Here is a 24,054-nt window from a genome sequence, read left to right as displayed (position 1 = left end):
ATAGCATACAGTTGGGCCCTGTTAGGAAGGACTTGCTTCATAGAATTTGACCATAGGTGAACAAGTATCAGAGTCAATGGTGGTTCTGCTTATTTTCACATGTTGATCTTGCCTGTTAATTCTACCATTTTTGTGGAACAGTATTTTAGATTTCTTAACATTCCAAATCCAAGGTACTATTTAAAAATCATACATAATGAGTTGCACTGTGACCTTTTCATAGATAAATAGATATAGATATAGTATATTTTTTGTTATATCCCTCCATTTTCTCTCATCCCCCCTCCTGCTCATCCTTGACTTTGTCCAATTAGTCCCTCTGCTTTTTTTGTCTGTTTTCACTAGTTTATTTATTCATTTGACATCCCAATCTGTCTCTGACTCTGTTGCCTGCCATCGGATTCCCTTCTCCTAACTGGACTGCCTGGTTGGGCCTCAGTGTGAGAGGGTGTGCTTTTTGATCTTAGTTGGTGACTCAGTGGGTCTAATCAGGATTGCTTGTAGCAGCTTGGGTGTGCGATTGTTTATAAGCTCAGGGGCAGCTTACCAGAGGCTAGGCTACACTGCTAAAGAAAATGTCTCTCTCACCCACCAGTGACAGTTTTTATACAATAAGCAGGAAAGTTTAACGTGCTATATTAGAACCAGGGAGTAAATTGTACTATAAACTTTAAAATACTTGAGTAGCAATTTAGGTAAAAGTTGGCAGTGTATCAGCCTTACTAACAGGAGCTCATATGTACTGAGTGCTTACTAAATGCCAAGCATTGGTAAAAGTGCATGCCCACTCCTCACTCCTGTTAGCTCACATCTAACCTGGGAGGTGAGTAGGATAATCCTTCCTGCTTTCCTTTCTTTCTTGAGTGTGTGCATGTGGCTGTACATTATGAATCCACAGTTGTGTGAGTTGTGGGAGGCAAGAGGTCGGTGTGTGGTGTCTTCCTCAATCACCCTTTTCCTTTTTTAAAAGAAGGTTTTATTTTTATTTTTTGTGTTTATGCGTGTTTTGCCTGCATGTGTGTATGTGCACCACATGGTGTCTAATGCCCCAGGAGATGAGAAGAGAGCATTGGATCCCCTGGAACTGGGGTTACAGAAGATTGTGTGAGCCACCATGTACGTGCTGAGAACCGAACCTGGGTCTTCTGCAGGAGCAGCAGCTCTTGACTGCTGTGTCATTTCTTTAATCCCTCTCCCATGAGTTTTTGGGATGGTATCTCTCTGACTCTAGAGCTCACTGATTCAGGTAAAACGAGTGCCCATTCAGCTCTCCCTTCCCTGCCTCCCACACTGAGCTCACAGACGCATGGCCGATCTTGCGTGAGTAGTGGGGACCTGCACACAAGTCCTCAAGACTGCCAAGCTCTTTTTTTTTTTTTTTAATTTTATTTATTTATTTATTATATGTAAGTACACTGTAGCTGTCCTCAGACACTCCAGAAGAAGGAGCCAGATCTCGTTAAGGATGGTTGTGAGCCACCATGTGGTTGCTGGGATTTGAACTCCTGACCTTTGGAAGAGCAGTCGGGTGCTCTTACCCACTGAGCCATCTCACCAGCCCCTTTTTTTGGTTATTTGAGACAGGGTTTCTCTGTATAGCTCTGGCTGTCCTGGAACTCACTTTGTAGACCAGGCTGGCCTCGAACTCAGAAATCCACCTGCCTCTGCCTCCCAAGTGCTAGGATTAAAGGCGTGGGCCACCACGCCCTGCTGCCAAGCTCTTTCTAACTGAGCCGTCTGTCTAGCCTCTGCCCAGTTTCTTGATGAGTAAACTGAGGCAGGTTACGAGCTTAGAGCTTGATGCTGCATCATTCTTGATTGCTGCTTGTTAGAGTTAGGATTATCGCATAGTGATTATTTATTGAGGTTAACTGTTACGGTGCTAAAGTTCAACTATTTAGGGGAAGATGAAAATATACCTTATAGCTAAATGAAATGTTACCAATTAAAGTGAATTACTAGTCAAGCAACCTTCTGACATCACTCAACTTTTTTCTGGTATCAAATTCAGGATTATAGTAAAGTGCAGCACCTGGCTCTCCACGCATTCCACAACACAGAGGTGGAGGCTATGCAAGCAGAAAGCTGTTACCAGCTGGCTCGGTCCTTCCATGTTCAGGTGAGACCATTATCACCTTCCTAAGTAGTCCTTAGCTTAGAGGCTTTCAGGCTCCTGGCCTCTCTGACGTGTTGCTGGTCTTGTCGTATTCTCGTTTCTCAGGAGGATTATGACCAAGCATTTCAGTACTACTATCAAGCCACACAGTTCGCATCATCGTCCTTTGTCCTACCATTTTTTGGTTTGGGACAAATGTATATTTATCGAGGTGACAAAGAGAATGCATCTCAGTGCTTTGAGAAAGTTTTGAAAGCTTATCCGAACAATTATGAAACTATGAAAATTCTTGGCTCTCTCTATGCTGCTTCAGAAGATCAGGAGAAACGAGACATAGCCAAGGTGTGTTCTAAGTCTTAGGTTCCCTGAGACTCCAGCTGTGGCTAGCACAGCTGTGAGCAGTATATGGTGCTTCTTACGCTGCTTACGGTAGCCGTGTTTATGGTTGTCATTGCTCACTTTGACAGTGTTATTTTAATGATCTCATTTCTCCCAGGGCCATTTGAAGAAGGTCACAGAACAGTATCCTGATGACGTGGAAGCTTGGATTGAGTTGGCCCAGATCTTAGAACAGACTGACATACAGGTATTAATGTCTGCTCTTTATATCCTAAACGAGGTGCTTTAAGAAGCTGGTGTAGTTTCTCTTTGATCTGTGAGTAAATCTTACTCTGCCTGGTCCAATGCAGGGCGCCCTTTCAGCCTATGGAACAGCCACTCGCATCCTGCAGGAGAAGGTGCAGGCCGATGTCCCTCCTGAGATTTTGAATAATGTTGGGGCCCTCCATTTTAGACTTGGAAACCTGGGTGAAGCAAAGGTAAAGAAACAGAACCTTCCTTTTTTCTATGCTTGACCAAGCTGCAGGCACTTGCTCAGCTGTGTCCATAACAGTGCCTTTTCTTCCTCACAGAAATACTTCCTGGCCTCACTGGACCGCGCAAAGGCAGAGGCCGAGCATGATGAGCACTACTACAATGCCATCTCTGTTACCACATCCTACAATTTAGCCAGGCTCTATGAGGCCATGTGTGAATTTCACGAAGCAGAGAAACTGTACAAAAACATTTTACGAGAGCATCCTAACTACGTTGATTGTAAGAATTTTAGGCTTTTTTGGGGGGGTGGGGGGAGAGAGAGAGAATGAGAATGAGAGAGATTCTTCCTAAATTCCCATAATAACAGTAAAAACTTTTTAGGAAAGAAAGTCTTTGTCAAAGATGCAGTCTGGAGTGGTAGCACTCTTCTGTTATCCTAGTACTCGAGAGGTAGATCCAGAATGGATCAAGAGTTCAAGGCCAGCCTCCCTACCTAGCAGGTTTGAAGTCACCCTGGCTGTGTGTGAGGCCCTGCCTCAGAAACTGAAATAAGGGGCTCAGGAGATGGCTCAGCAGTTAAGGGCACTAGCCATTCTTCCAGAGGATCCAGGTTCAATTCCAATCACCCACATAGCGGTTCACAACTGTCTGTAACTCCAGTTCTAAGGGACCTGACTCACTCACAGAGACATACATACATGCAGGCAAAACACCAGTACTCATTTAAAAAAAAAATGAAATAAAACTAACATTGCAGTTTCGTTTACTTATGCTGGGAAATACAAGCATCAACAAAAGTCACTTGAGTGGTGCTCAGTAGCTGTGAGTCCGCTGCTGGGCTGCTCCAGGCGAGCTTTACTAGTTAATGGGTGTCATCTGCAAGTGCTCTTCCTTCACTAGAGGGTTTTCTGTTTTGTTTTTTTTTCTTGAAACAATTATTACTAAAATGTCCTAGTTTGAGTTTTTTGTTTTTTTGGGTTTTTTTCAAGACAGGGTTTCTCTGTATAGCCCTGGCTGTCCTGGAGCTCACTTTGTAAACCAGGCTGGCCTTGAACTCAGAAATCCGCCTGCCTCTGCCTCCCGAGTGCTGGGATTAAAGGCGTGAGCCACCACACCCGGCTCTAGTTTGAGTTTTTACAACCAAGGCCCTGTAAATGATTGGCATTTTAAAACTAATGTGTGTTCTCTGTATCAGTTCCTTCTCTTCTGGGCTTCACTCTCTGTAGTTTCATTTGCCTACACTCAGCTCTGCTCTCAAAATAGTATATGAAAAAATTCTAATTCCTAAATTTCAAATTGTGGACCGTCCTGCTCTCCACTCCAGCCAGCCCAGGATGTGCGTTATCCCAGTACTGTCGGTTGCTGAGCAGTCATTTCAGAGAGCAGCTTGACTGTGGGGTATCAGAATTTGTGTGCAGTGATCCTTATAGTATTTTATAGTGATCTAGCCACATATCTTTAATCCCAGCACTCCAGAGGCAAAAGCACAGGGATCTCTGAGTTCCAGGCCATCCTGGTCTACATAGTGAATTACAGGCCAGCCAAAGCTCAAGCATAGTAAGACCCAGGGTCAAAATAGAAAAAAAAAAGAAAGAAAGGGCGACCTAGTGGTGCAGTTTCTCTTTTTCCTACCTAGAGTGATGTGTCTCCCTTTGTGGGGCTTTTCTCTTCTCTCTGAAAGTATTAACAAAATACAGCTGTTCCAAATGTCAGACTTCAGTGTTAGGACCCGTTAGACGTGAGATTGTGAAGATGAATTAAATGTGCACTTTCAGGCTATCTGCGCCTCGGAGCCATGGCCAGAGATAAAGGAAACTTCTATGAAGCTTCAGACTGGTTTAAGGAAGCCCTTCAGATCAATCAGGTTAGTGGTATTGACTTGGTTTCAGAAATCTTCTCCTTTTACCTTTCAAGATCAGTCAGTTCAGTGGCTGTGATGTTTCCCGTAACCATGGCATCTCTGGGTTTAATGGCTTGTTTTATCTTTGTCTCACTTGTTAAAGACTTTAAAGAGAATGATAGTTTGTATGACTAGTCATCTCATAATCAGAATCTTTTTTTTAAATATATAAAACTATTTCCCTTCTATTTTTCTCTTCCTTGTCTGCCTCCTGTCTCCTGTACTGAGCCCTGTAGCCTGCTGAGAACAACTTGCAGAGTCAGCGTCTTAGCATTTGTAGGTCATCTGAGCTTCTGATCATGGCTCGCAGTAAGAAGAGCACACGTTAAAAGACAGCTTTACAAGTTGTTAGTTAGTTACTCTTCCTGGTGGGGAGTACACTGTTACCATTTCCTTCCATTCTGTTGCACTATGTATGCTGATACAGACACCGCTTTGATCTTGCAGTTTGCTAACAGGTCTCAACTCTCAGTCTGAGAGCCACCAATGTGTTTTAGCTATAAACCTTTTCAGCTATTAGCCATTTTGGGAAAGATGACTGATTTTCTCAGATCCCAGACTGCAAAATTTACGTCTTTATATATACATAGGATCATCCGGATGCCTGGTCTTTGATTGGTAACCTCCATCTGGCAAAACAAGAATGGGGCCCAGGTCAGAAGAAGTTTGAGAGGATATTAAAACAGCCAGCCACACAGAGTGACACCTACTCTATGCTGGCCCTTGGCAATGTGTGGCTGCAGACTTTGCATCAGCCAACCCGAGACCGAGAAAAGGTAATATCCTCTCTCCTTCAGCAGGATTAGTGTCCATATCCTGGTTGAATTTTTCAGTAATTCTTCTTTCCTATAGGAAAAGCGCCATCAAGACCGTGCCCTGGCCATCTACAAACAAGTCCTCAGAAATGATGCCAAGAACCTGTATGCTGCCAATGGCATAGGTGACTAGAAACCTTGGGACCAATAACAATTAGTGAAGTTAATACTTTCAGGGGTGTTGATAGATGAGGTTTTCCTGTTCAGTGCAGCATTTAGTATTGGACTTTCAGTTGTTAGAGCAACAGTCAGGCCTCTTACTGTCAACCTTTGTGTAACTTTAGGAGCTGTCTTGGCCCACAAAGGATACTTCCGTGAAGCTCGTGATGTATTCGCCCAAGTGAGAGAAGCAACAGCAGATATCAGTGATGTGTGGTTGAACCTAGCACACATCTACGTGGAGCAGAAGCAGTATATCAGCGCCGTTCAGATGGTAACGTCTTTGCTTCTCCAGATATTTGCATGTCATGTGGGGCCATGGCTTCCTTAACCTTTCTGGTCCCATCATGGACTTTCATGTCATCTCCTCTGATACTGTCTGTTCAGAAATTTATAACCATGTAATGACAAGACCAGGTAGATATGAATCCCAGTTCCACGAATTCATGCCTCAGGCAGAGGCAGATCCTCTGACTTGCTTTGCTATCTATAAAGTGGAGGTCTCTTAACCTCAGAGAATTTTGAGAGGATCCATTATCAGAAGAACTGGGCACTAACCTGTAGAACAAATATCCACTAAATGGAAGGTTTGGTATTTATTCCCTCAGTTTCTGAAGTGAACCATGTTTCAGAACTGTTAAGTGATGAAGTTGTTCATGTCGAGTCTCTGTATTGCCCTGGCTGACCTTGAGTACCTGTGTTAAAGTGTCTTCCCACATCAACCTCCCGAGTAGCTAGGATTACAGTCAGACGGCAGCCCTTGCTTTACTTGCCTTATCTTTTTTTTTTTTTTTTTTGGTTTTTCAAGACAGGGTTTCTCTGTATAGCCCTGGCTGTCCTGGAACTCACTTTGTAGACCAGGCTGGCCTCGAACTCAGAAATTCGCCTGTCTCTGCCTCCCGAGTGCTGGGATTAAAGGCGTGCGCCACCACGCCCGGCTTACTTGCTTTATCTTAACAGTTTATTTTTCCTTCTGTGTGTGTGTGTTGTATGAAAGCACGCCATGTGGATTAGGAGGCCTCAGGAGGCCAAAGAAGGCTTTATTCTGCTGGAGCTGGAGCTCGGGCTGTTGTGAATCACCTGAGCACAGGTGCTGGGAGCCAAGCTTAAGTCCTTTAAGAGCAGGAAGTGGGGGCTGGAGAGATGGCTCAGTGGGTAAGAGCACCCGACTGCTCTTCCGAAGGTCCAGAGTTCTAATCCCAGCAACCACATGGTGGCTCACAACCATCCGTAACGAGATCTGGCGCCCTCTTCTGGGGTGTCTGAAGACAGCTACAGTGTACTTACATGTAATAAATAAATCTTAAAAAAAAAAAAAAAAGAGCAGGAAGTGTTCTTCATCCCTGAACTATCTATCCTGCCCCACTGTTTATCTTTTAAGACAAAAGAAATAGAGAATGAAAAAAAAGACAAAAATGGAAACAAGGGTTGTACCTGTAGATTTTGTTAGTTTCTCATGTTTGCTGAGTGCTTCAGTGTAAGGAAAAGTATACTCGCTGTTTTCAGGACATTAAGATAACAAAGCTCTTGGTGTCTGTGGGTAGAGTGTAGTCAGAGCAAAAGAGGCTTCTGAACAAAGAAGACAAGAGTAGTTAGTCCAGGCTTCAGGCTTCACGTACTAAACTGATCAGAGGGATTTGCAGAGCTCAGAGTGTACAACCCAGAGCTTGTGTTCTTAGAGATAAGCCATACCAATCTGCAGAACATTAGCACTGCCTTCTAGAATGCAAATTAGCCATTAGAGATAGTCCAGGAAATTACCTTGTCAGTTACCTATAACAGGATGTGTATATGCTTGTGGTCAAAAAATGTTTATATAAAAATTAACTCTGGGGGTTAGGGAGATGACTATGTGTAGAAGTGCTTGCTGCATAGTCATGAGGACTAAGGTCAGATTCCTAGTACCCATGAAAAATATGTTCATTTTCTTAGTGCTGTCAGAAGTGGAGACAGGAGAATCACTAGGATAGCAAAACAGGCCATGAGGGTGGAGGGGTGGCAAGCTCCAGGTGAGAAATCCTGACCATGAGATAGGGCAGCCAGTGACAGCAAGACATATCAAGACACCTGACATCTTCTTCTGGCCCCTGTATCCACCCCTCACTTCTCACACGTGAGATACAGATCTCACACACACACTAGAGTAAAGAGGTGAAATGAACTCAGATGTTCATTTGCAGTCTGAGCAACATACTAGCTGAAGTGTGAGACTTGTATGATCATTGACACAGTTCCCAGAGGAAGATGTTAAGAGTGTGTCACCCAGAGGGCCCAGGTGTGACTTGTCATGGTGGCCATGATGAATTAATTCTGGATAGTGTCCTAAAGATAGGAGAAAGGGGTTTCAGAGCAAAGGTTAAGGCAGGCAGGCAGACTTAAATCTCTTTACCTTCTATTCAGCACTGGTCCAAATTCTAAGTGGAAAAATATTTTGATCCTAGTGTTTGTGTGAACAGATTTTTATGTTGTAAATATGTAAACTGACTAATGTCAGAAGTCAACTCCAGATTAGTCTCTGAAATTAGCCAGAATGGAGTGTCTTTTCAGAGCTTTAAAATTGCTTTGAAATGCAGGCACAGCATGAGAAGACCTCCCTGCTGTGTTCTTTTGTTCTTTGTTTATTTTTGAGACCGAGTTTCTCTGTGTACTGGCTGTCCTGGAACTTGATCTGTAGAGCAGCCTGGCTGGAACTCAGAGATTGGCTTGCCTCTGCCTCCCGAGTGCTGGGATTAAGGGAACGCGGCACCACTGCCCGGCTCTGCTGTGTTTCTAACCAGCATTTCCTTTCTGTAGTATGAGAACTGCCTCAGAAAGTTCTATAAGCACCAAAACACTGAGGTTGTGCTCTACCTGGCCCGTGCCCTCTTCAAGTGCGGCAAGTTGCAGGAGTGCAAGCAGACTCTGCTGAAGGTAATAGGACTGCATCCGCCCCCCACCCCCACCCCTCCCCCAACGGCTGCCTGGCTTTTACTTGTTTACTGAATGCCTTTGGTGGCATTCAGTCATAAGAAGCTACCTGCATTGCTTTCTGTTTACAGGCCAGACACGTGGCACCCAGTGACACAGTTCTGATGTTTAATGTGGCCTTGGTCTTGCAAAGATTAGCTACCTCTGTCCTGAAAGATGAAAAGAGTAATCTGAAGGAAGTCCTTAATGCTGTGAAAGAGCTGGAGCTTGCACACAGGTGAGAGCTCTGAGGAAAAGGGGCTTTACAATGGTTTGTTGCCTTAAAACTGCCTCAGAAGATTAAAAAAAAAAAAAAGATTTTCCTCAAAAACAAATAATAATAACCATTAGGGGAAAGCAAGCATTAGAGGTGTAGCTAGCAGTTTAGTTTAAGGTCAGAGCACACAGTTGCCATGTGGTGGCGCCATACTCCAGGCAGAGTCCTGGGCTCCTAGAGCTGACTGGCTGGCTGTGGGCTCTCGGAGATTTAATCTCTCAGCAGTCTGAGCCAGTGTTTTACACATGTGAGCTGTTTCGTCTCCACTTGTGTTGGTTTCATGTTCTGTTCCAATGTGTCTTTATGGGATGTTGATTTTCATCAAGCTAGGATTGAAGATCTTATCACTTACCGCTTAACAGATTTATTCAGCTCGGTTCAAATGTGTTTAACCTTATAGGACTTAGCAGTTCAGTGTGTGGTAAGATGAAAGCTCCCATCTCTGATGATCAGCTGGGCTATTGTTCATCTGTGTTAATATTTCTTGCCTCATCTGGTAAAGTGTAAGTGCGCTCGTGACTTCTGCCCCACCCACTGTGCTGACACAGTTAGTTAGAAAGTTTAATGTTTACTACCTGTTGCTATGGTTATTTCTTAGTTTACTGACAGTATTAACTATATTTTACCTTTCTTGATGAACTTCTGTTTATTAAACAGTGCCTTAATATGAGGATTGAGTGAAATACCTTTTATCTTCTTCTTCCATTTAGGTACTTCAGTTACTTGAGTAAAGTTGGAGATAAAATGAGATTTGATTTGGCCCTTGCTGCCTCTGAAGCCAGGTAATGCCCTGTTCACAGAAGGTGGCTTTGGGGGGGGTGGGGAGGGGGGGCAGTAGGCACATTGGGTGTGGATTAGGAGAGTGTCACCATGACAAAGTGGTCCTGGCCTTCTCAGGGCCAGTTATCCCCTCACCCACAACCCCTTTTCAGGTTTCAGGAAATTGATGTAGGCGTCTTAGGTTGTTGGAAAGTGCTTGCTCTTTCTGTTTTTGTTGAGGCATGGTCTTGCTCTGAAGCTAGACTAGAACCAGGATCCTCCTCTCATGCTACAAGCACAGGCTTGAGCCACCACTCACAGCTAAGAAATACGTGGCTGCTTTTCTCACGTTATGTCAGTGAATCAAGACAGGAATTCTGAGTTGGGGAACTTAGAACAGTGACTTTAAGGAAAGCAGGTGCTCTTAACTGGATATTGTGTCTTTGCATCTGAAATATCAGGCAGTGCTCTGACTTACTGAGCCAGGCCCAGTACCATGTGGCCCGGGCACGCAAGCAGGATGAGGAAGAACGGGAGCTGCGGGCCAAGCAGGAGCAGGAGAAGGAGCTCCTAAGACAGAAGCTTCTCAAAGAGCAGGTGCGTCTACACAGAACTGAGGAGTGGTGTGCACTGTGGGGAGGAGCTAGTCCTCTGTCTACTCGACAGGTGTTTCCTTCTCTTCTCTTCTCTTCTCTTCTCTTCTCTTCTCTTCTCTTCTCTTCTCTTCTCTTCTCTTCTCTTCTCTTCGCTTCTCTTTTCTTTTTTTATGGTTTTTTTGAGACAAGGTTTCTCTGTATAGCTCTAATTTTCCTGGAACTCACTCTGTAGACCAGGCTGGCCGCAAACTCAGAAATCCGCCTGCCTCTACCTCTGCCTCTGCCTCTGCCTCCCAAGTGCTGGGATTAAAGGCATGTGCCACCACTGCCCGGCTGTTTGGTTTATTATAAGAACATTTTGATCAATTCCCATATAACCCCTTCCCCCCATTAGGAAGAGAAACGTCTCAGAGAAAAGGAAGAACAAAAGAAACTTTTGGAACAGCGTGCCCAGTATGTGGAGAAGACCAAAAATATCCTTATGTTCACTGGCGAGACTGAAGCAACAAAGGAGAAGAAAAGAGGTGGAGGTGGAGGGCGGGTAAGATCTGACCCGCTGTCTGCAGCCACCTCAGAGGCTGCCTTTGAGCTTTCTAAAATGAAGAGCTTAGTTTAATTGGCTCTGTACTTACTTCTTAACCTTGACTTCCTCTACCAAGGGGTGGTCTTCTAACACAGATCGCAGTGTCCGCTGTGGGCAGTGGTCCCTGCTTTTGTGGTGGGTGTGATGCTCTGGGTGAACATGAGCTCAACACACATGCTCTGCAGCTCTTACACTGCCGACTTGAGCAAGCCAGGTAGTCCCTGCTCCCATGGGAGTTTGACTTACAGGGTTTAAAATGAGCATTCGGGAGAACTGGACTTTGAATCATGGTCTTCTCCCAAGCTGAGGGATGTGGTTTGACGTTTGGAATGTAATGCAGGGTAGCTGCAGAGACCATACCTCCTCCTAGTCAGCTCCATGGTCATGGGGTAAACAACCAACACCTTTCTGCATTCCTGGAGCTAGGGTGGGTTAAATGCCTTTCAATTGAAGGTGTGCTTGCCTTGTGCTGACTTCTCAGGAAGTTGATGACATCTCATGACAAGTGCAGAAAGTGTGGGCCCAGCCAAGCCCCTCTTCCACGTGACTTAGTAAAAAGCTCTTCACTTGTCAGACCCGAAAGAGTGCTCTCCGGCCTCCTGCGCCCTAGCTGTGCTCTCTGCCTGGAAGTGCTGATTGTGGTCTCCTTGGGTCATAGCGTTCCAAGAAAGGAGGCGAGTTTGATGAATTTGTCAACGATGACACCGATGATGACCTCCCTATATCCAAAAAGAAGAAGAGAAGGAAGGGCAGTGGCAGTGAACAGGAAGGTGAAGAAGAGGAAGGTGGAGAGAGGAAGAAGAAGAGGAGGAGAAGGTAGTGTCCTCATTACTGTTTAAGCATCTACAAAGGCCAGAGACCTTTTGCTTTGTTTATAAATGCTTCGCTTTATTTATAATCTTCCCAAATTGTCTCCCTGCTTTAGCTTGTTTCAGAATCTCAAGCATTTAATTTACATGTGTCTCTAGGTTAGTCCCTGAAACAGCTGACAGTCACAGTGTCCTTTTGTTTCTTGAAATAGGGTTTATGTATCCCATACCAGCCTTGAATTTACTGTGTATCCCAGGTTGGCCTTAAACTCACAGAGATCTACTTGTCTCTGCCTTCAGAGCTCTGGGATTATTGGTGTGCACCACCATTTGCAGTTTTCTTTTCTTATAATGTATTTTGGACACAGATGTGAATTGAGCAGCCTGGGTGGCAGCTTCATTGACTGTGCATGTGCAGTACTGGCCGTCACTGAGCCATTCCTCTCTGGAATGTGAGTGATGGTTGTGAAAGTGCCCCTTCACCACCCAGTGCCATCTGTTGCACGCTCTCCTGCCTAGGTGTCTTCTTTTGGCTATTTTCTCAGACCCGTCCTTCCTGTGCCTTCCTAGGAAGAGCCTATTGATCCATTCAGACCATCACTTGTGTAGCTGTAGTGAGGATCTTGGTAGCAGCTGAGAGGAAGGAAAAGTAGGGGAAAGATTTGGAGATCCAAAACATAGGTTCCTCACTCAGGCACTGAACCTTGTGCAGATGGCAGTGTAGATGGAAGAAGGAGCCGCATGGTGACAGGGTAATGGCAACTGTCATGCAGACCAGTCCCTGCAGACTGTAGAGCCTGTGCCCTTGAGTATAGCTGAGTCAGTGTCCAAACAGAATGGCACTACTGTGATGGCAGTGTAGCCTTAGACCCGGCAGCTCCCAACCTCCTGACAACCTCTCATTCACTGTTCCAGACCTCCAAAGGGGGAAGAGGGGTCTGAGGAGGAGGAGACAGAAAATGGCCCCAAACCAAAGAAGCGCCGTCCACCGAGAGCAGAGAAAAAGAAGGCTGTGAGTTCTAGAGCTGGTTTCCTGCTGTGTGTGTGTGTGTGTGTGTGTGTGTGTGTGTGTGTATGTGTGTATGCTGTCTGTCCGTCTCTGTCTGACAGAGTGCCACAGTACACTCTTCTGCAGCTTCTTCCAGTACAAATGCTTGCTTTCATTGGTGGCTGTTGATTCTGTTACTGTACTAAAACGTAGTCTAATAAGATGTCCCAATAATATGAGAAGCCCAACTAATGGGTGTTGCTTGACATTCTCTAGCCCAAGCCAGAACGCCTGCCTCCTTCAATGAAGGGAAAAATAAAATCCAAAGCCATTATATCATCAAGTGATGATTCTTCAGATGAGGATAAACTGAAAATTGCTGATGAAGGGTAAGAACCCCCCCCACCTTGGTAAATTTTAATGGTTAATAAGTCCTAGTTTGATAGGGGGCAGGAATCCCAGGGTAAATTCTAACTGTGGGAAGCCACAGTAGCTGCTAACCAGCCATCTGGACCCTCTTCTGTGTCTTTGTCTTTAGAGGAAAAACAGAACTGGAGAGCAGATGACTGGCAGTGGTCAGTGTGCTGTCCTCATCAGCTTCAGGCTGGCCTTGTACTCTATGCCTAGCTGTTTTGTAGTGAGAAGAAACCACGACAGACATATCAGCTTAGCTGATATCCTAGATGGCACACTCATCCCTAAGCAAGTGTCATCTGCTGCCCAGCACTGACAGGCCAGCAGCTGCTAAGAGTGGCCTGGACCTGGCCTTGTGGAGATGAGGAACTTAGTGTCCATTTCTTCCCCTGCTGGAGACACACCTCTGCCTTCCTTGGTGGACTTAGCTTATCCACCCTCAGCTCATAGCCTTGATGACATGACTCCTGACCGTGCTTGCATGTGTGTTTCCCTCTTTCAGATCGAGACACAAGGAGCCTTTCTTTAATATGTAGGATGCTTTCCCTTCTCCCTTACCCTTCCCAGTCTGAGTCTTGTTGGAATGTGTCATGGAAACCAAAACTGCTCAGCACAAGTCCGAGGCAGCCTCTCTCAGTGCTTCTGACATATTGAAGCAAGAGGCCAATATCCTCAGCTGCTGCTACCTCCCTTTCCCTGACACATATCAACCAACAGTGAAGGAAGCTGGCTTCCTGTCTAATAACCTCGTCCTTGTGAAGACCTGGTACCTTCACAAACCTGAGAACAGCACTGAGGTCACTCTTCTTCAGGTGTCTGTTGACATGGATGTTTTAGGACAGAAGTGTCCTGCTGTTCCAGTCTTAGGACTTCTGAGTCTCAGCCACCATCAGGGAGTCCATATTTTACTTTTTTTGTTTTGTTTTGTTTTGTTTTTTCAAGACAGGGTTTCTCTGTATAGCCCTGGCTGTCCTGAAACTCACTCTGTAGACCAGGCTGGCCCCGAACTCAGAAATGTACCTGTCTCTGCCTCCTGAGTGCTGGGATTAAAGGCATGCGCCACCACTGCCCAGACACATTTTAGCTTTGTGCCTAGGATTCCCCACTCTGCCCTTTTGAGTTTGAAATTGAAAAATGCCTGCTAAACAGAACCTAACACTCACTGCTCATGCGCAGACTGGCTGCCGGTCACTGTGTGCTCCCTCATTGTTGATCTCAGTTTACAATGAAGTGTCCATGTTTACAGAATAGGACACAAAACAGGTACCACAGGCCCCAGCTCCTGTGTAACCCACAAAGGCTGACCCAGAACAGAAAGTGCAGTTGGCTGTCCTAGTGTCTCATCCACACCTCTCTCTTCCAGACATCCCAGGAATAGCAACAGCGATTCTGATGATGACGAGAGGCCCAACAGACAAGCCTCATCTGAGAGCGACTCAGATGACAACCAGAACAAGTCTGGCAGCGAGGCAGGCAGCCCTCGGAGGTCGGGTAGACAGGAGTCGGATGAGGATTCCGACAGTGACCAGCCGTCCAGGAAGAGAAGGCGCTCCGGCTCTGAGCAGTCGGACAATGAATCTGTGCAGTCAGGGAGAAGCCCCTCCGGAGCTTCTGAGAACGAGAACGATTCTCGCCCAGTTTCTCCAAGTGCAGAATCGGACCACGAATCAGAGCAGGGCTCTGACAACGAGGGTTCTGGCCAAGGCTCTGGAAATGAATCAGAACCAGAGGGCTCAAACAACGAGGCCTCAGACCGAGGCTCAGAACATGGGTCAGATGATAGCGACTAGGTTTATTTCATCAAAGACTCCATGGGGTGGGAGGAGCTTTATAATATATAAAAGCTGTGATAAGAAACCTTGCAGGTGGTTAGTCATTTGTGAACTTTTCCTTAAGGCAGTTTTTTTTCTACTTGTATATTTACTAACTTCCAAGAGACATTTCCTGTGCTGGAGAGTCCAGTGTCCCGAACTGAAGCAGTGAGACTCCTGCATTGTGGTGCAGCTCCACCTGCCATATGTGAAAACTGCAGTGATAACACAGATGCTAAAGCATTCCCAAGGCTTGCAAGGCAGGCTAGCCCCTCCCCTCTCCTCTCCTCTCTGGTAGGCAGCATGCTGCTATGTACGGTTTCTGTTGCAAACTTGTACCGAATGTTGCAGAAGCCGAGATACATGCCTTTGTTCCCTTTTGAGTTGAGACTGAGTTTTATCTCCAGAGGAAGAGATGTCCCTGTACTGAACTCTGTTGGAAGGTGTTTACAATGTGGGGTTGCAGCCATGAGCAGAGTGCAAACACTGGGGAGGATAAGGTGCGGAAAGTGCTTTCCTGGTGTCAGAGTGGGAAGACCTCCCCAGCCACTTAATAAACCCTTTACCAACCATGCGAGTACCTATGTGTCCTCCTTTTTTTTTTTTTTTTTTTTTTTTTTTGGCTCAATAACATATATTTAAATATATTAAGCAAAACATTGGGAAGCTATCCAAACCAAAGGCAGTTTCATCAAGGCTTTTGTAATTCATGGCAGATTTCTGGAGGCTTTTTTTTTTTAATATACTAAAAGGTTATAGTTCTGTTTATTTATTTATTTTATGTATATGAGTACACTGTAGCTGTCTTCAGACACACCAGAACAGGGCATCAGATTCCATTACAGATGGTTTGAGCCACCATGTAGTTGCTGGGAACTGAACTCAGAACTTCTGGAACAGCAATCAGTGCTCTTAACCACTGAGCCATCTCTCCAGCCCAGCTATGGATTTTTTGTTGTTTTTGTTTTGTTTTTTTGAGGCAAGGTCTCTACATAGTCCTGGCTGTTCTGGAACTCAGTATGAAGATTAGGCTGGCCTTGAAGTCACAAAGATCTGCCTTTCATGTCCTGAGATTAAAGGCATGTGCCACACCGATTTTTAATAAGTAATTATTTTTGTAACCATTATCAAAAGTCTGTAGCAAGCCGGGCAGTGGTGGCACATGCCTTTAATCCCAGCACTTGGGAAGCAGAGGCAGAGGCAGGTGGATCTCTGAGTTTGAGGCCAGCTTGGTCTATAGAGTGAGTTCCAGGACAGCCAGGGCTACGCAGGGAAACCCTGTCTACAAACAAAAGTCTTTAGTAATCAAGTATTATTAAGTGTACCTTAAAACAGTGAACTGAGGATACAGAGGTAAATTGCCCCCTTCCAAAACACTCCATGAATACAAGTTTGTCCCTATGGAGTAAAGTGGAATGTAGTGTCTGCAGATGGGACACCAAGGAGAAAGCAGACCAGGCAAGATTTCTTCAAACAGGAGACTCCAAGGTGCTGGGCAGCCCTGCTTCATGGAGGACCTCTGAGGTGCTGCAGAGGCAAGGCCAGTGACTAAGGGAGCCAGTGGCTCCGGGGAAACTCAGAAGCCTGAGATTTGGGTCTGCTGGATGGGTACAGGTCACACAGCTAATTCTATGACTTGTATGTGAGAAGGCAGGGTTCTCATCACTTCTGTCTGCACTTCCCAGAACACTAGTACTGCTCAGACCTGTCCCCAAGTGACAAGAATCCATTCCCTCTACTACAGGTGATAAAGAGCCCATTGGAAGGTGGGCTCTGGGAAAGCCAGAGGTAACAAACATGTAGTGTGGTTTCTGTTAAGGTCAGTTTTATTCTAAATGGCTTATTCCATTCTAGGATGTTCCTTGCTCTAGGAGACTCCATTGTATAAACAACTTTTTAAAAAATGTATGTGTGCCTGTGTGTACATAGGGGTACCACATGCATACAGATGCCTTCGAAGGCCGGAAGAGGACGTGGAGCCTCTGAACTGGAGTTAGAGGTTGTGAGCTACCTGGTGTGAGTGCAGGAAACTGAATTACAGTCTTCTGGAAAAGCAGCAAACACTTAGAAATGCTGAGCCGTTTCTCCCCTTCTTTATAAACAGTTTTTTACTCCATTTTGAGGGAGAGATGGCAGCAGCTTCTGATAGACCTAGAAGTACCATCTGACAGGCTGAGAATAGAAAGGGTGCCACCCTGTATGTGAGTTGGGGTGAAGTAAGACTGTAGGGGCATATGTAAGTATTAAAATCACATCAGGAGATAGAGGCAGGTGGATCTCTGACCAGAAGAGCTACATGGCAAAACCCTGTCTCACAGAAATTCAGGACAACCAGGTGCAATACTATATTGGACACATTGACCAAGGAAAGAGTATAACTGTCTTACCAGGTCCCGGTAAGTGACAGCATGGTCTCACATCAGCCTATTGTCTGATACCTGGAGCTTCAGCTAGCCTCAGTCCCCAGCTGTTTACAAGGCCTACTTGGCTGCCGCCTGTTCCGTTTACCCCTCTGGACCTGGACTTGGTCACCTGCTTCCTGCTCCTGACCCATATCCTGCTTCGGACAGGTTTACTCTCTCACCAAGCAGCTGTACTTCGCAGCTTTGTTCACAGACCTGATTCCAGCAGCTCCCTCCAGGCACTCTCTGGATCATTTTTCCCGCAGTCTTCCAGTCCTTTTTCAATGCCTTTCAAACTCTGCTATGGTCTATCTATATCTATCTATTCATACATATCTATTCTATAACCCTTATATAGAATGGGTGTTTTGAATAAGAAGGGCCCCCAGAGGCTCGTATATTTGAATGCTTGATCCACAGTTGCTAGAACTGTTTGAGAAGGATTAGGAGGTGTGACACTGTTGAGGGAGGTGTCACTGAGGGTGGGTTTTGAGTTTTGAAAGCCCACACCATTGTTGCTGTCTCTCCTCTCTCTGTTTGTCTCTCTCTGTGTCTTTCTTTCTCTGCCTCTCTCTCTCCCTCTCCAGCTCTCTTTCTCCCCTCCACCCCTTGTGCTTGTGGATCAAATATAAGCTCTCAACTACTGCTTGAGTGCCATGTTTGCCTGCCTACTGCCACCCTTCCCACCATGATGGTCATGGACTTGTCCTCTGGAACTGTAAGCCCCCAAATAAAATGCTTTCTATAAATTTCCTAAGTCATGAAGTTTTATAGCAATAGAAAAGAACCAAAGACAATATACAGATATTTAGATACATTTCCTGTGTTGTGTGCGATGTGAGCACTAATAATATAGATTATTGCCATCACTTAAACACTGAACTTTGTGAACTTATTGTCACTCAATGAATTCTGACATTGTGTTCCTGTGTGTCTAGCCTAGTGTATTCACGTTTCTGTGGTGATCTGGCCTCAGAGGTGCCTGTAACACCCCGTCTGCTTTTTGTTGAATTAGCCTGTTTCTGTGTCCTCAGACTCCCAGAACAGCAATGTTCTCATAGTGCTGGCTACACTGTCTGCCTCAGAAGACGCTGTGAGGTTTCCTCAGGAAGGCACAGCTTCCTTCAGTGCCTGGACAATCAAATCACTCCAGAGTGATCCAGACTGGGAGAGCCCTCTGACAAGGGACCCATGACTGATTTAACTGGCCCTGCTTGGCTCCTGCTGCCCTCGGGGCCTCACAGCAGCTGGTCTCCATTGCCCTGGGCCTGGGATCCCGCTTACAGGAGCATTAGCTCCACTTCCTTAGTAGGGCGAGCGTCACCAGGAGGCTGTGGAGAAGATCCAGTTAGGGGGAAGCCCAGACCTGGGCGTTGAGGATGTAACTCTGTGGTTTGGAGTCTGTAGTGCATGAAGGCAAGGTTTGAGCCCCTGGAGTCCAGTATTAGTCCCCAGTGTTCAAAAGCTATGTGACCTCGGGCATGTCCAGCTGAGTTCCTGGCCCATCTGAAACAAACCATTTCTTAAACAGTGGGATCTGAGAAATCCTCATTTGAGGAAATGATTTTTTTGTCTTTGTTGATCAGTCAGAATTAGACCAGGCACAACCATAAAACTAGATCTTCTGGGCTGGAAAATACATTTTGTTGCCATTTATGCAAGAAAAAAACATTTTATTCTGAACTCAAAACCTTAACTACCTCCCCAAGTTAGTATTGTCAATGTCGTAAGCAGGCAGCTCTTTCACAACAGCAAAGGGATGCACTGAGGACACATGGGATGATTCTAAGCAGACTAAGTGGTGAAGATGTAAATTCCCAGAAAAATCATATGAATGCATGCTCCTATGCCTTGTGCCTCACTTGTCTGGACAATGGGCTGAGTTCAGACACCCTTTCATAGATTACTCTTTTGAAACTCCTTCCTTCCACCCACTCTTTGTGCCATTCAGTCCTCTGAGCAAAATGGCCGCCATCTTCCTCAGATGAGCTGTGCCTGCTTGCACTAGTCTGTCAGTATTGGCCCTATAAACTGTTAACAAGCTTCATAGAGAGGCAGTGGAGAGGGCCATCAGACCCTCACTGGAGATTCCTACTGCTCCTTTCAGCCATCTGGAGGCAGTTCTGCCCTAACTGTGCATGGCCTCAGGGGCTTGGGAGCTGCTGGGGTAAATAGGCTGTGGAAAGTCAGCTGAACGGGGCACCACGCTATGAGGAAACCATCAATCCAAGCTGAGGAAAGTCTTTTGGGTAAGACTGCTTTGGGGACGCCATGCTCCTGCCATTAGCACCTCCTCCATGCTCTGTCAGTGAACTGGTTACTTTCCCAAAGTACTTTGTCCTTAGGACCTGAGGAGGAGTTCGTAGATGTTGTTGTTCACTCTCCAGGGAACGCCAGTGCTCATTGAGAAAACTATTTGTAATCTAATGCAGTTGAAGTGCTTGAGATGTTTTAAAGTAATTGAAAATGGTATTTACTATTTCAGTTCTAAAATTTCATAGATATAGATAAATACACTACAGTCTTACCTATAAATATATTATTTGGCTCCTGTTTGATTTTCTTCTACTTTGTAGAAATGTTTCTGGCTAGCATTTTCTATTTTTAAATAATAATTATTGGGAAAGGCTTCAACTTGGAGGTAACCAAAAAAAATCTTTAATCTTAATTATGTATCTATTTTGGGTGCTTGTGTTTACTGAAGCTGATCCAACCTCACCACTGCTGTCTCTCCAGGGACTATTCTCTATTTGGTCCTGAAAGCCACAATTAACTAATGACTGAACACTGGGTAGGCTCGAGGCTTCCAGAAACCAGATTTTCAGACCTTTAATTGCTGAATTGATCTCACCTTCTCATCCAACTTGTTTTTCAAACATCTTTAAACCAATAAGGCTTTTTCATGGCACACAAAGCCTGCGTAAAGAAGTCCACAGACTACTGGGTGAAGGTGATGAATGCCTTTGATCCCAGCACTCCAGAGTCAGAGACAGGTGGGAGCTCTTGAGTTCGAAGCCAACCTGGTCTACTGAGCTAGTTCCAGGACAGTGATGGCTACACACACACACACACCTTGTCATGAAAAACAAACAAACAAAAACCCAAAACAACCAAAGAAAGAAAAAAGATTGGCAGACAAGTTGTGAAAATGCTGAATTCTATAGTCCTGTGACAATTTGCAAAACTTTTGGTGTTTAACAAGCGCTTGAATGGATTGTACCAGGAGTGGAGTTGCCCTCGTGGGAGTTCTGTAAGAGGAAAGTGGGGCTCAATTAGAAGACCCCGTATTGCCAGGTGGAGTGGCATAGGGTACACTCCTGAGCTAAGGCAGAAGGATCTCTGTGAGTTTAAGGCCAGCCAGGGCTATATATAGTGGGATCTAGATGAGCCTGGGGTACCTAGTGAGACTCTATCTCAAAACAAAACAAAACAAAACCAGCCTTCCTGGACAAATAAGGCCTAGGGCTGAATGTATGATACAAACTTCAAAGCAGCTCCATCTGCCCTACTCTGGAGGTGTCCTTAATGTTTTTAAGATATATTTTATTCTAAACCTGTATATGTGCCTGTATCTCTGTGAGGTATGTGGTATACATGAGCGCAAACACCTGTAAGGGCCAGAGATATCGGATACCCTGGAGCTGGAGTTACAAGCTGTTGCAAGCCACCCAACACAGGTGGGTGCTGGAAAACAAACTCAGGTCCTCTGGGAAAACAACAATCACTCTTTTTGTTTGTTTGTTTTGTTTTTTGAGACAGGGTTTCTCTGTGTAGCCCTGGCTGTCCTGGAACTCACTCTGTAAACCAAGCTGGCCTTGAACTCAGAAATCCACCTGCCTCTGCCTCCCAAGTGCTGGGATTAAAGGTGTGCGCCACCACTGTCCGGCCAACAATCACTCTTAATCACTGAGCCATGTTTTCAGCCCCTGTACTGTCTTTGAAAAGTGTTTTATATCATTTACTTGTGGGGAAGAAGGAGTGATGTGTATGCCATAGCACACATGTGGAGGACAGAGGAAAACGTGTGGGAGGTTGCTCTCTCGATCCACCATGTGGGGCCTGGGAATTGAATTCCCATCACCAGGCTTGATGGTAGATATCCTGCCCTATTGAACCATCTCACACACACACACACACACACACACATATGCAGGCATATATACCACACACACAGATACACAGACACACTTACACAGGCACACACACACACAAACATACATATACACACACTGCACAGATACACACACACACATGCTCTCTTAATTGCACTGTTCTCATTTCTCAAAGAATTGGAGGTGGAGGTTACTTGTGTGCCATAGAACACATGTACAGGTCAGAGGACAACTTGCAGGAGTTGGGTCTCTGCCTCTACCCTATAAGTCCCTAACCTGAGACTAGGTCATCTTGGTGGCAAGCACCTTTACCACCTCACCCTCCCTCCCACAGCAGACTTCTGTAATTAGGATATAAACTTAAAACTGACTCTCTTGGGCTCCTGCAGGGTTATAACTTGGACACTGGTCAGTCTTGGGATATTGAAGAAACTGTAGTATGTGGGGCTCACATACCTGTCTGGAAAAAACAAAAACAAAACAAAACAAAAAACCCAAAAAAACCAAGACTTAGCAGTGTATTTGAAGTAAACTCCAGTATTTTTGAGACAGAGGTTTCTCTGTGTAGTTCTGGTTGTCCTGGAACTCGCTCTGTAGACCAAGGGGAATTAATTCATAGAGATCTGTCTGCCTCTGCCTCCTGAGTGCTGGGATTAAAGGCATGCGCCATCACTGCCTGGGATAATTGAACTGCTGAATTAGAAGAAAATATGGGTGTTAGAGTTATTCAAACTTTTAGTCCAGGCTCCTGGCAGACATGGCTTTTAAACAGCTGAGCCTTCCTACTTTCTGAACTGGGATAAGTGATATCTCCATCTCAGGGCTTGAAACGTTCTTTTTCCTGCCTGATTTCTTTCTTTCCTTTCTTCCTTTTTTTCTTTTGTTGTTGTTGTTATTCAAGACAGGGTTTCTCTGTGTAGTCCTGGCTGTCCTGGAAGACCAGGCTGGCCTCAAACTCAGAAATTCACCTAGCTCTGCCTCTCAAGTGCTGGGATTAAAGCCCACTGCCCGGCTCCTCCCTGATTTTAGAAGAGCTGTTTGTGGTCAACTCCTGATCCCGGCACTCTTGGTTTGTTTACGCCAGTGGTTCTCAATTGTGGGTCAGGACCCCTTTGGTAACCCTCCATTATGATTCTTAACAGGAGTAAAATGGTTGGGAGCCATCACACACGGAACTAACTGTATTAAAGGGTCCCAGCATTACCACTGGTCTCTGCTCTAACCATTGCATCCAATTGTGTGAAGCAGCTCTGGAGTTCTAGGGAGGTAGGAGATGGGAGTGAGCTAGAAGGCATGGTCCTTGAGGGTGCTGTGCTGGGCAAGAGCAGGTGTAACAGGCTCCCAGGGCTGCAGTAACCAGGTGTCTTCAAAGCAAAGCAATGTTTTTCTCTAGAGGAAGAGGCACTTTTCTTCTAATGTTGCCTGTGATCTTGGGCATCTCTACATGGCTACTGGCATCCTTAGCTCTGCTTCCATCATCAGGTGACATTGTGTTTCTTCTCTTTTTGTAAGGACACCACCACAGAGGACTACTGGCCATCCTCAGGACTTCATCTGATTTGGCCACATTCAGGCCTTTAGAGTTGGGGATACAATGCAGCCCATCATAGGGGCAGTCCGGGCTAAGTATGCAGTACTCCATCCAGGTCTCAGGATCCAACCCTGAGGTGACTTTAGCTCCAGTCACACAAGTCCAGTGCATAAGTTTCTTTTCTGTTGCTGTGAAAAAAGCTCATGACCATACATGTCAATGTTCAAGAGTTTATTTTGGCTTATGGTTGTAGAGGAGTCCATATGGGTGAGGAAGAAATGGCAGCAGTCAGTGGCCAGAGCAGGGAGCTGGCTGATGTAATTTCTGCTGCACATAGGAAACAGTGGGTGAGCTTATAAGCCTTCAAGTCCTGCCCCCAACCCCAGTGATATAATTACCCCCAGCAAGGATCCACTTTCTAGAGATTTCCTAACCTCTCCAAATAGTACAATCAACTGGGAGACCAAGTATGCAGATACATGTACATGTACGGGGACACTGCCTATTCAAACCACCAGTAACTTTTGTTAAGGAGACCAAAATAGCTAATAAGCTATTTATGGAGGGAAGGATTTATTTTGGGATACAGTTCAAGAGCATGTAGCCCATGATGGTAGGGAAGCCATGATGACAGCAGTGTGGTCACTGGTCACATAGTACTCACAATCAGGAAGCAGAGAGAGACAAGTGCTGGAAACCTCTTCATCCATTCTTCTGTTAAGAAACCCCAATAAGCTTGGAGAGATGGCTCAGTGGTTTAAGAGCACTGACTGTTCTTCCAGAGGTCCGCAGTTCAATTCCCAGCAACCACATGGTGACTCACAACCTTAACAATGGGATCTGATACCTCTTCTGGTGTGTCTGAGTACAGTGACAATATCCTCATATACATCAAATAAGTAAGTCATTAAAAAGAAATCCCAATAAACTAGACTTGGATAAAATTTTGTCAGTCATCCAGGTTCTCTCTGGGGTGCATAGACATTTGTTCACATCATTTCCATTCTAGTAAAAGTTACA

At 45.3% G+C, this 24,054-nt stretch overlaps 1 protein-coding gene across 1 annotated transcript in view; it reads left to right on the top strand.

The window, feature by feature from the left end:
* Ctr9 (CTR9 component of Paf1/RNA polymerase II complex) overlaps positions 1-15,563 on the top strand; it is a 28,131-nt gene extending 12,568 nt beyond the window's left edge. Inside the window, exons 8-25 of the mRNA XM_021166717.3 lie at positions 2,012-2,119; positions 2,222-2,458; positions 2,613-2,702; positions 2,806-2,934; positions 3,028-3,211; positions 4,708-4,796; positions 5,423-5,608; positions 5,685-5,772; positions 5,932-6,080; positions 8,600-8,716; positions 8,845-8,990; positions 9,740-9,811; positions 10,250-10,385; positions 10,779-10,925; positions 11,626-11,783; positions 12,692-12,788; positions 13,041-13,153; positions 14,542-15,563. Coding sequence (XP_021022376.1) covers positions 2,012-2,119; positions 2,222-2,458; positions 2,613-2,702; positions 2,806-2,934; positions 3,028-3,211; positions 4,708-4,796; positions 5,423-5,608; positions 5,685-5,772; positions 5,932-6,080; positions 8,600-8,716; positions 8,845-8,990; positions 9,740-9,811; positions 10,250-10,385; positions 10,779-10,925; positions 11,626-11,783; positions 12,692-12,788; positions 13,041-13,153; positions 14,542-14,968 — 2,673 coding nt within the window. The 3' untranslated portion in view covers positions 14,969-15,563. The remainder of the gene's footprint in view (positions 1-2,011; positions 2,120-2,221; positions 2,459-2,612; positions 2,703-2,805; positions 2,935-3,027; positions 3,212-4,707; positions 4,797-5,422; positions 5,609-5,684; positions 5,773-5,931; positions 6,081-8,599; positions 8,717-8,844; positions 8,991-9,739; positions 9,812-10,249; positions 10,386-10,778; positions 10,926-11,625; positions 11,784-12,691; positions 12,789-13,040; positions 13,154-14,541) is intronic.
* Positions 15,564-24,054: the final 8,491 nt, after the last annotated feature.

Source organism: Mus caroli, unplaced genomic scaffold (genome assembly GCF_978045245.1).
Source record: "Mus caroli unplaced genomic scaffold, Mus_caroli_1 scaffold_8, whole genome shotgun sequence".
Lineage (NCBI taxonomy): Eukaryota > Metazoa > Chordata > Mammalia > Rodentia > Muridae > Mus > Mus caroli.
This window is presented reverse-complemented; position numbering and strand designations above follow the sequence as displayed.